The sequence below is a fragment of the Acipenser ruthenus genome, chromosome 5 (genome assembly GCF_902713425.1).
Source record: "Acipenser ruthenus chromosome 5, fAciRut3.2 maternal haplotype, whole genome shotgun sequence".
In the NCBI taxonomy this organism is placed as follows: domain Eukaryota; kingdom Metazoa; phylum Chordata; class Actinopteri; order Acipenseriformes; family Acipenseridae; genus Acipenser; species Acipenser ruthenus.
Window position 1 is genome coordinate 9664678 of NC_081193.1, and position 11767 is coordinate 9676444.

General features: G+C 40.1%; 1 protein-coding gene across 1 annotated transcript; it reads left to right on the top strand.

Moving 5' to 3' along the window:
* The first annotated feature begins 6721 nt into the window (after positions 1 to 6721).
* LOC117402481 (Krueppel-like factor 11) lies at positions 6722 to 11767 on the top strand. The gene is made up of 4 exons (XM_059023626.1): positions 6722 to 6924; positions 9130 to 9384; positions 9874 to 10818; positions 11090 to 11767. The coding sequence occupies exons 1-4, from the start codon at positions 6907 to 6909 to the stop codon at positions 11384 to 11386; spliced, it is 1515 nt and encodes a 504-aa protein (XP_058879609.1). The 5' UTR covers positions 6722 to 6906; the 3' UTR covers positions 11387 to 11767.

The following is an 11767-nucleotide window of genomic DNA, read 5'->3' on the forward strand; positions in this document are numbered from 1 at the left end:
AGGTAGTCTATTTCTATCTCTGGAGACTGGTGTGGCTCTCCCTCAGTCACCTCTTCCCAGTGGACCAACTCCCAGAAAAGGGGGTCCTCGTATGGGCATTCTCCCTGGAGATGCCCAAACTCCCTGCATGTTTCACACTGGAGTGCCCCCTCATCCTCCTGCCGCAGCTGATAACTGAACCAATAAAAAAAATTGCAACCGCACAGGCTAGCTGGTGGTGACATCAGGCCAGGAAATGCAGGACACATAGTGATGAGCGAATTAAGCTGTTGCGCCGGCTTATTGTAAAATAAACGATTTCATCAAAACACAGAACAAACAAAACGGCACGTTGACCAAAAGAAAATAGTCAATGACAAACAAAACACAGCAAACGCTAAACAACTATCCTGCTAGTCTAAAACTAGCACGCGTAGCAATTGTTTTTCGCTTTAATGCTACTCCCGAATCTCGTTCTCTCCCGAACACACTAACCCCGACTGAGTCATTAGTGCATCTATATATAGAGCTGACCACTGGCAGGGGAAATGGATTTTCATGGCGGAACAGAACTCTTTATAACACCAGGGATTCAATTACGAATTAATCATGCACGTGCACTAATTTGTGTGAAACACCTCCCCGGTCTCGGGAGCGTACAGAAACAGCTGGGAAAAACCATTCCATCCACATGTAGGTAATGAGATTTCGAACGGTTAAACAAGGTTCATATTAATGAGGTCACGTATTAGAGTGCAACAACGCTGCTACCCAGCGAATAGAGGGAATATGCATTTTTAAGGACACAGTAAAAATGTAATAACACTATATATATATATATATATATATATATATATTTATATATATATATATATATATCGCGGTCTATAAAAAGTCCACACACACACACACACACACACACACACACACACACAATGTCCGTGCAGGGGAGGGAACACAGAGAAAGAGAGAGAGAAACCAGCATCACAGCATAGCCTATTCTGTTTCACTTCCTAAATTCCTGTCGGCTACAGACAGGCTAAAAACACTCAAGCCGCTCACGTGCATTATTCAACACTGGCATTCAATCAGCCCAATACTGAGTCGGGATGCTACATTTACTGTTCCGTTTCACTCTCTCTTACTCCTGCACAGACAAACACAAACCCCAGGATGGAGAAAAAAACAAAAAAAAACAAACAAACATGTGCTATTTATATTCAGGTGCGTAAATAATTCAATAGTGCCCAATAAGGCAGATAAAGGGAAACGAGCAGAGAAGCCAACATAACGTGATACAATTCAATGATAAAGTGTCACACAACATGACGCGTGCATCAATACATACAATTATAAAAACAACATACAAATGTAAAATAAATGTGAACAGGGCATTCTTGACCTGTTACATGTGCAATCCCCGTGCCCACCTATTAATACACATTTTATCTACACGTGAAGTGGTTGTGCAATCCCGAATTTCCATTCCATGAGAGTAGATGTTAAAACTTCATGCTGATTTGAACTCGGCTCTCGCCAAGATAAGCACCAACTAAGACGTCGCTTTACAGTAAACTAATGTGATCCATCTGTGTCTCCATCCATTTGCGTTTCCTTTCATCTGATGATGTAGATATCCTTCTGCCTGGTGTTGATGGCTGAAGTGTAATGCTGGCTCCAGGGATCAGCTTATTTTGCCTCCCTGGCGCATCAGCACACACAACGGCTGCGATGCTGGCTCCGGGGATCAACCACAGTGCGGTCTCCCCAGCACATCAGCATGACAACCGTCTGGATTTAGCTAAGTAGGGTATATCTCTGGGATCTTCAAGTGGGCACCTTCCATCCTCAGTGTTTCGTCGACTAGCCCACGACACCTCAAGAGGGCTCAACAGTGATTCTGGCGTCCCAGCATCACCCCCCTCCGTCCCCCACTCAACTCAACCCAGCTTACTTACCCGTACATCAGGGTTTCTTTCTTTCTATTGTGCTTGAGATCCCCAACCAGAATCTTTCCATCTCAACCACAGCCAGTTGCTGCTCCTCTCTGCTGCTTCAGATAAGTTATTCACCCTGCGACGCAACTTTTGGCCACTGAATCCGACGTCTCTGAGAAACTTGTGTGCCACAAATCCTCGACAACCCACCTCCACTAGGTAAACCCGGTCTCTCCATCCTCGCTGTTCTGCTACAGCGGCTAGTTGAGCATACCACAGTTTCTTCCTCTCATACGCCTCATCTACAGCATCCTCCCATATACGTTTTTACAACACTCGTGCTGCATAGCCCAATTTATACCCCGTGCACCAATATATTTACACCAACAATAACACACCACATACAGTATATAACACAAAAATACACACAGGGACGGGGCACCCCGCCACACTTACATACAGAGTAAAAAATATATTGTTTAAGATCATTGTGATCACTGTTGTGCATACAGTACCTCTTGGCAGAGGGGAATATAATTGTAATGGGTGTTATTTTAGCCTACGTGCTAGGACAGCAAGCCACAAAAATAGATTATAATCATAACCCGACTGCTTGCAGCCACTCAACCTGCCCAGATTTGTTTCCAGTTCTGCTCTGAGTGAGGCTGCATTAACACACGCATGTTCAGAGTAACCTTTCCCCTAGTTCCTTTGCTAGGTTCATTCGGTTTGCGCCTCGTACTAAACAAGGAGCATGCCTAAAGATATCGAAGCATTGCTCAACAGCATCACATTCAAGTGTTACTTCAGGTCATGGTCATGTTATACTTCAAGTTGTGAACAACAACTTAGACATCTTATATAACTTAAGAACTGACTCATGCTGCTTTTAGGGTGATTGTGGTATCCTCCGGTCGTGTATTTACATTGCTGGCATACACTGATTGTCATTACTGAAGTCTAGCAGGGTCGTTACATCCATGTTTTTAAATAGTGAATACATTGCCGATTTGATGGTGAAGTATTAAGATGAATTAAAATGCGCTTTTTTCATGTTATCTACTTATAAACATTTATATACTATTATCCATAGAGGAAGATGATTAGCAATATACAGCACTGGAATATGAGTGTATTATTCCCTGTTTAAATTATAACCAAAAAAAGCTCCTTGTGTGGATTATACACTTCAGCAGACAGGACTGACGATCAATTGGGAACACCTGCCACACTGTCAATAGGATATAGGGCAATGTGTTCCTGATTTGTTCTTTTAATTGCTCTATTTGTGACCTCAGTGATTACTGGCTTTGGAAACTGATACAAGTGCATAGATTTAGAAAATTAGGGCCATATTTGTCTGTATTTAATGCTTACCGATCACAGTGACACATTATTCCACAGCTCTTCAAACCTCAGAGAGTTCATTCATGTTGGGCAGCAGTGTGGAGTAATGGTTAGGGCTCTGGACTCTTGACCGGAAGGTTGTGGGTTCAATCCCCAGTGGGGGACACTGCTGCTGTACCCTTGAGCAAGGTACTTTACCTAGATTGCTCCAGTAAAAACCCAACTGTATAAATGGGTAATTGTATGTAAAAATAATGTGAAATAATGTATAATGTGATATCTTGTAACAATTGTACGTCGTCCTGGATAAGGGCGTCTGCCAAGAAATAAATAATAATAATAATAATAATAATAATAATAATGTTGTGTGATTGTGAGATTTCTTGCACTAATCATAACATGCCATTGTAACATATCTGCTGGGTTACCACCCAGATTTCAGGGTTCAAGATCGCCAATGAACACTGGAGCAGGGGCTGCAGAGTATGAAGTGATGCAACTGGCTCTGCGCTCTTATCTCCCCTGTATCCAAACACTATAACAATGCCACAGCATATGCATACAGGGGCACTGTGCTGTTGTTAGCAGTGCTGTCTTCTGGATGTTAAAGCAAAGTCCTGTTTTCTACCTCAGTGGTCATAAAATGTATACCATGGCCCAAGGAGAGCAGGCACATCATCTGAGACATTATTCGATGTGAAAGGTATTCCCGTTCCTTTCCTTCTTTCCTGCTGCCACACACAGAGGTAATTAATATGTCTCTGAGGGTGCAATGCAGGGCTATGTAATAATACAAATAAAAGTGGATGGGTCCTATATGAACAAATTAAATTATTCCAATATGTGAGAGTGTGTGTCCTGTGTACTGAGTTCCACTTCAGCCCGACACCTCACAGCCTCAGTGCTTGTAATCAAAACACTGCAGTATGAAGAACTTATCTGACTTTTAAGAGATCCAATCAGATTTGTCTTTCATTGTTGTACCCAATCCGATAGTGAGGCGGGGTACAAGGCTTACTGGAGAAGTCTGATTAGTTAGATGTAACAATATAATGGGTCATTCAAAACTATCTTATCTAAATTAATAGTATTAAAAAAAGAAGAAAAATAAGGTACCTGTGGTTTGGGTTATGTTCTTGGATTAGTTAATCACTAATCTCAAGGTGAAGCTGTGGACCTTAACCAGGGGGCCTGATTACTATAGGGGCTGGACTATCTGAAACTGTAATAAACTTATCTTTTTTTTAACCTAGTAAAAAAAACCGAATGGAAGCTCTCCACAAATACTTTCTTATTGTATATAAAACATCATTGCTTGGTGTTTGTTTACCACGTGAATCTAAAGCAAAACCTTGTATTATTCCAGTTTATCGATACATTCTCAATAGGCCTCTTGGCTCTGAAAAGCTGCATGCCAGTTCTTATTGCAGCAGGCCTTCTAGTTCAACAACTGCAGCCGTTCAAGGTGATGAATAACATTATACTGTATATGAACATATAGGAGGGTAAGTAGCTGGAATCTCTCGTTAGCTCTCGTTGTGTAGAGCTATTATGCAGAGATAATGAGTTCCTAATAACAATGAGATATGCATTCACTCACTTTAGCTAATAATCCACAACTGGGCTCCATCAGCAGTAGTTTGTTGAAATCTGGACATAATGTGAACGTAGAGATAAACAAAAAAAAGAAAAGTGCCATGACAACATTTCTGCTGGCTATTGTAGAAAATAATCTCCAGTGTCTACCACCTAACCCCTCCCATCTCCTCCTCCTTGATGGATGGGGGTTTACATTCTCACTGCTGTCAGTGGCTTCTAGGCTGGGTGAGGGGACCTACCGTGGAATGTAAAGGAACACAAACTAGTTAAGTTATTGGTTTGGAAAACATATATTCAAGTACTGCATTGTATCTGCCACAATATCTGGCATACGTTCTCCTATAAAGAACTATTATCTTCGGTTTCTTCAAGAATTCTAGAGTTGACTTAGCTGTATGCCTTTGGTCATTGTCGTGTTGGAAGATAAACCGCCTGCCAACCAGCCTACGGGCAGATGGTATCATTGTACTTTGTATAATGTTTTAATACATGGCTCCATTCATTTGATCTTCAATCACATACATTTCTCCCTAAACTGCTAAACCACCCCCATATCATGATCGAACCCACCTCCATGTTTAACTGCAGCTACAATGTTTTCTTTATGAAGGCTTTCCCCTTTTTTCTCCAAACACACTGTGGTCCATATTTGGGGAATCATTATATTTTAGACTCATCAGAGCAGAGAATTTTGCTGAAGAATTCCTCAGATTCCTGCTCATATTTCTCAGTTTGTTTTATGAATTCTCTTTGAAGTGGTTTGCAGTGAGGTCTATTTGTGTACAACTCTTTGTTGAATTTATGCTGTGATTATTACTCTGATTGTGGATTTTGGTGTTTCATATTTCTTTGATACCATTCTGTAGCCATTTCCTTTGTTGTAGTTTGCTACCAGTGCTTTTCTCAAATGTGAATCCAACGCCGTTGTGTTGACTGTCATCTGCCGTGTTGCCAAAACGTTCTTCTCAACAGATGTTGGAAATAATTACCTATTTTCTGGCTGTTGACTTTATAATGCAGCTTAGTTACTGTGTAATAGTTTTCAATTGATGAGTATATACTTAAAATAAGTTATTATATAATGAACACGAACAACTATTTGAAATAGGTTAAGTGTTTTTTATTTTTTATTTTACAAACATTGCTTGTTAAACTACCAGACTTTGGTCTTAGTCATATTAATTAGAGGCTAATGCTCACTAAATGCTTGTATTTAACATGTTTTCTTGAATTATATTACGTATAGGGTGCCAGTACTTTTGTCTGCGACAATGTCTCTGATTAAACAGCAGCACATCCAAGAATACAAAACAAATCAATTTTATTGGATGCAAAGGTCTGTTCTTATCTCTCTTTTCCCAAGGTCCGTTTGTAATCAGAATGTGACCTTTTGCAATTTCACCTTAATGGTAAATGGAAGGCCCGGTATATTAGACAAGTCCAGTGGAATGATAATTCTTTCGAATCGCCAATGTTGCAATAACAGAAAATGTATCACAGAATATGTGTTGTTGTTGTTTTTAATATTACCATATAAATATTAGCGTAACACTTTAGCAGCTGCCTGCTTACACATTACTACAACAGACTGCTGTATTGTATTGCTGCCCTGGCACGCTGAGCCAGACATATATATGTGACGATTCCGCCGTCTCAGCGCCACGACCTTTCCCCCAGTTTTCATGCTCTTGGTTCATCAGGTTCATTCTGACACCGACACTCCCCCGATACGCCTTCTAGGGCCACTCACCCTATTTCCTCCAATCAGACTGCGATCATGCACTGATCACGCGCTATCTATTCACCCACTGGTCGAGAGCTTTTACACCTTTGCTTCTGATTGGTCTCGTGTTGCCACCCGCCAGGGCTCTCTGTATTTTGTTTTCCTTTTTTTTTTTTGGTGTGTTGAACACAGCTGAGGTTCAGCGGGTTTAATGACGGTGCTGTGTAACTACTGAGCGGTTGTATTGGTTTTAACTTAGCGGCTATATAGCGTATTTTTATTTAAAAAGTGCTAAGTTTTACCTGTTGTCAGAGTTCAGAAATGGAAGACTCGAGTGGTGTAAGTATAGTAATATTGCATGCAAATTTTAGTGTAAGCAACATTTTTTTATATGTATATATATTTTCATGAATTGCATATTTAATTTTATTAGCATACTTTTGTTGTGCTGTAGCAGTTCTAGAGCAGATGCATTGAAAGTTGTAATGGTAAAGTTAAACTGATGCTAAAAACACCAGGTAATGTAACTGTTACTACAGTACTACTGTGCATTACAACTGCCGGGTTATGTAATTATAACGGGTCTAGTTTTGTATAGGTTATATTGCCATTTTAACTTTTGATTAGCAAAAAACGCTTCTGTATTGAAGATTGTCATTTATGTACATTGCATAGAAACTATTATAACTACGGTGTTTCGTTCGGAATGCAATCTACTAAAACACATACCTGCGATATTACGGTACTACTTTTGTCATTTTGAGGAAGATTTTGCTGAATGCGTTATAAAGAATAATATTTGTAAAAGGTAGAGCGTGTTTATGTGCTGTTTTTAAAATCGTGGTAACATCATTGCGAAATGTTGTTAAGATGAAGACAAAAAGTGAAACAGGAATTGGGCAATTTACGGCAACACAGCCTAACATTTGGCAAAACTGTAATACCCTGTTGTGTTTGTGAGGGTAGTTTCAATTGGAGGTGAAGACTGGAAAAGTATGTTTCAGATGTATTTCCCTCCCGCCCCCCAATATGGATCCACGCTTGTGGGTCATATGGCTGTTTGGCCTGCGACGTCATAATAAAGTCTATGGGTGCGTTCACGAGAGGCAGACTTTGCTGTCTGCGCAGATTCTGCATAGATTCTGAAAATTCATTGGCTACTTGGTCCGATTCCGTGCAGATTCTGCGCAGAATGACGAAAGTCTGCGTGTCGTGAACGCACCCTATATTTTGAAATGGGAGGTTCCCCTGCGCTCGAATAGTTAGGGTGTGGTTTTAAACGCAGATCACAACTTTAGGAACAAAGGCCGCGCACACTGAAGCACAAACCTTGACTAAGTGAGCCAGTTAAATCAATCTTGCGTTAGTCACTGCAGTTTTCCTGCTTGCTGAAGGTACCTCAAACAAGAATAACAAAAACAAACAAAAAACCTTTTAAACCGATTCAACAAGAATGACTTTTAGTACAGCACTAGTTTATGTCCCAGTTTTTTTCCCCTCACTAATATTTTTTAAATTAATTTCAAGTGTCATTGTCATACAGTAATCATCATGTCAGTTCATAAAATATGACATTAACACATTTGGAGAAAATAACTATTGGTATATAAATTATTTTATCACATAGATATGTTTTGTTCTGTTTTAAATATATATTCTTATCAATGTTATTACCTTAGACAAATGTCCTTGATTTAAGATTCATTATGTTTCCATATTGTAAAAATCATTCTCAGATGTGTTGCCAGTGCTCTGTGTGCTGTACTTTTTGAATGGATGACCTCTTTTACATTCCACTCTTAAGTAGGTAGGGGGAGAGTTTATTCAGTGTTGAAGAATAACCTAGCCATAGGGTTTTTTTTCAGTCATGCCCGATTTGATCTCTTGACATGTCACCTAGTATACAAATTCTTGAATTGAACCAATTTGATACATCAATTATTTTAAAGTTCTGTTTAATTTCCATCCACAATGTTTCTATAATTGGAATGTCCCAGTTTAACAAAAAGCATAGATGAAGTTAGCGATGGGATCATAAATACTGCTTAGAAGGGCATCCTGTCTGTCAAGTTAAACTTGCTTGAAAGACATAACAAGAGGTAGTATGCACTCAAAATGACTTACTGAGCTACAGATATTGTTTGGTATAGATATTTCTACATTAAAAAATTATCTATTGTAAAAAATGTAACGCTGTAGGAAATATCCACATTTCTCATGTGTACTACAGTACATTGAGTATTTGAGTATTGCACTAGAAATGCAAGGTGGCAATAATGAAACAAAAAATAAAACAACTTAACAACCACAAAATGGCTTGAATCGGCAGTTGACTGGCCTCTGGGTTGTGTGGCACTGTTAGAGATAAGAAGCGAGTAATAAAAAGAAAATACATGCAGCAGCTGAAAAAACATCCCCATAGCAACAGCACACATTTTGTCAACACCAGAAAATGTATATATATAAAAAAAGTAAAAAAAAGAATTGAGGTTTATCTCTTGAGCTGCACGATCAGTCAGTTACACATTCTTTTCTTTTGTTAAGGTTGACATACTGGATATCTGTGAATCTATCATGGAAAGAAAGCGCTGTGACAGCGAGCAGTCCTCCTGCAGCACGCTGGAACAGAACGATTTTGAGGCTGTAGAGGCTCTTCTGTGTATGAGCTCCGGGGGTCAGAGGGCACAGAGGCAGGACCTGTTCAGGGCGAGACCGCTTACCCCGGCCTCAGATTCTTGTGATTCAGTAACTCAGACCCCCGGGGAACTACATAGGGACTTTGTTTTGTGTTCATCGCTGGTAAGTAACAGTGAGATATTGAAACTACAGTACTGTTCAATCTTTTAAAATCACATATCCGCGAAACTCTAGCTCTGCACCCTATAGCCTCAATTTAGTACAGGTCTTTGAGCAATCAAGCCCTGTTGAATAAACTACTCCTCTCCTATAGCTGTGTCAATATCTCTTGATAGTAAATCTACAAACATACTGTGTGATCTGACAGGGACCTGCTTGATCAAATACATTTAAATTGTATTTGAGTAATACAGTAGACCTGGAATCCAGGACGGGGTGCAGAAGAAGTCTGATTTCAAACCCTTGTTGTAAATACACAGTTTTAGCTGAGTGGGTTCTAGGCACGCTTATTTTCAACACAGTATTTGAAACATTATGATCTGAGTATGTATTCATTTTAAGACAGAATGAAGCATAAAACTGAAATTATTGTTGGTCAATTGATATATTATTATTTTTTAATTATAATTATTATTATTTATTTATTTTTAGTGTATGACACCACCACACAGCCCTAACTCTGCTGAGGCATCTACAACCACCTCAATCCTAACATCTTCACAGTTGACTTTTTTTGTACCGAAAACTGTCATTGCGAACTCCAGCATTTGCTCAACTGGTTTATCAAGCAGCACAGTATCAAGCTGTGTGAGGCCTGCACCGATAGATTTGACAGCGTTTTCCTCCCAGAAGCCAACCCGGGAACAGACTGCCTCACATCCCTGCAGAGCCATGGCAACCAGTGTAATACGTCACACTGCTGACAGCTCCCCTTGCCAGCACATTCCTTCAGCAGAGCAGCACCAGCAGCACAGCAAACATACCTTCTTAAGAAAGACTGTACAGGACTGTGTGGGAATACCTTCTACGAACGGAGCGTCTTCTCGGTCTTGTTCAGTAGAACAGGACCAACAGACATCGTCTGCACCAGCACCGTCCTCAGTAGTGCCAGAAAATGGCAGGGGAACTGAAAATAAAATTGCAGTCAGCCCCATGCCTACTGCTCCTGTGGCTAGTCCTCCTGTAGTCTGCCAAATGAGCCATATAGGCAGTCAGGCCGGAATGATACCTACTTTCATCCAGACTGCCCAGCCACAGTCAAGTAGGGTCAAACCCATTTTACCCCAGATGTCTCCTTTTTCACAGCCATTCCTTATGGGAGGCCAAGTGGTACCACAAGGCACTGTCATGTTTGTCCTTCCACAGTCCCATGTTGCACCGCTTCCTCAGTGCCCACAGACTGTAATGACCCTTGGGAACACAAAGTTACTGCCCCTGGCTCCTGCGCCAGTCTTCCTGCCTTCAGGTCCCAGCTGTACGTCGCAGATGGAATTTTGTCGGAGACGGAATTATGTTTGCAACTTCGCAGGTTGTAGGAAGACTTACTTCAAAAGTTCCCATCTGAAAGCACATCTTCGCACTCACACAGGTAAATATGTATAGGTATATACATAAATGTGTTAAGTAGAAATTATAACTATAAACATAATTATTGCACTGCTGCTGATGTTTGTAGTGCATGCATGCACATATATTATGTTCGATATATTTAAACATTTTAAAACTAGGTAAGGAGGAAAAGCTTGTCTGAAATATATTTTAATGTCAGTAAAACTGGTACAAGTGCTAATGGATGTGTACTGATGTTACTCTAACTTGGATTAGTTGGGTTATGTGACAAAAGGTTTTTCAATTTATTTATTTCTAGGTGAAAAAACCGTTCAGCTGTAATTGGGAAGGCTGTGATAAAAAGTTTGCCCGTTCCGATGAGCTTTCACGCCACCGCAGGACTCACACCGGAGAGAAGAAGTTTGTGTGCCCCGTGTGTGATCGACGCTTCATGCGCAGCGACCACCTGACAAAACATGCTCGCCGTCACATGACCACCAAGAGAGTTCCGAACTGGCAAACTGAAGTGGGAAAACTGAACAGAATGACCACAGAGAAGCACTCGGCTTCAAACCACGTTCTTCCACCAGGCATGCTTGTTCCTGCTTCAAAATAACCCGTCCACTTAAACAGTGTGATCTGTCTGATGGCTTGTTGTAAGAAAGGCTGCTAGTAGCTGAAGGAAAGCAGACCTTGCACTGAACTTGTTTATTGATTTATACAGGAAAAATGTGCTTACTGTGTTGTAAAAATGAATGCACTCTTTTGCCAAAGCCTTTGTCTGAAGTACTCAAGTATGGATGTCTGAATGTATGTGTCTATGTATATCTATATATGAAAGTATGTACTGAATTGCATTTATTAATTGGAATATTTTTACACAAGTGTTAAAATGCTATGATTATGTAAAAGATTTGTAAAAAGACTGTATCCTGCACTGTGATTATGTACTATATCACTTTACATGATATTTAATAAACATTTTTACAAAAGAAAG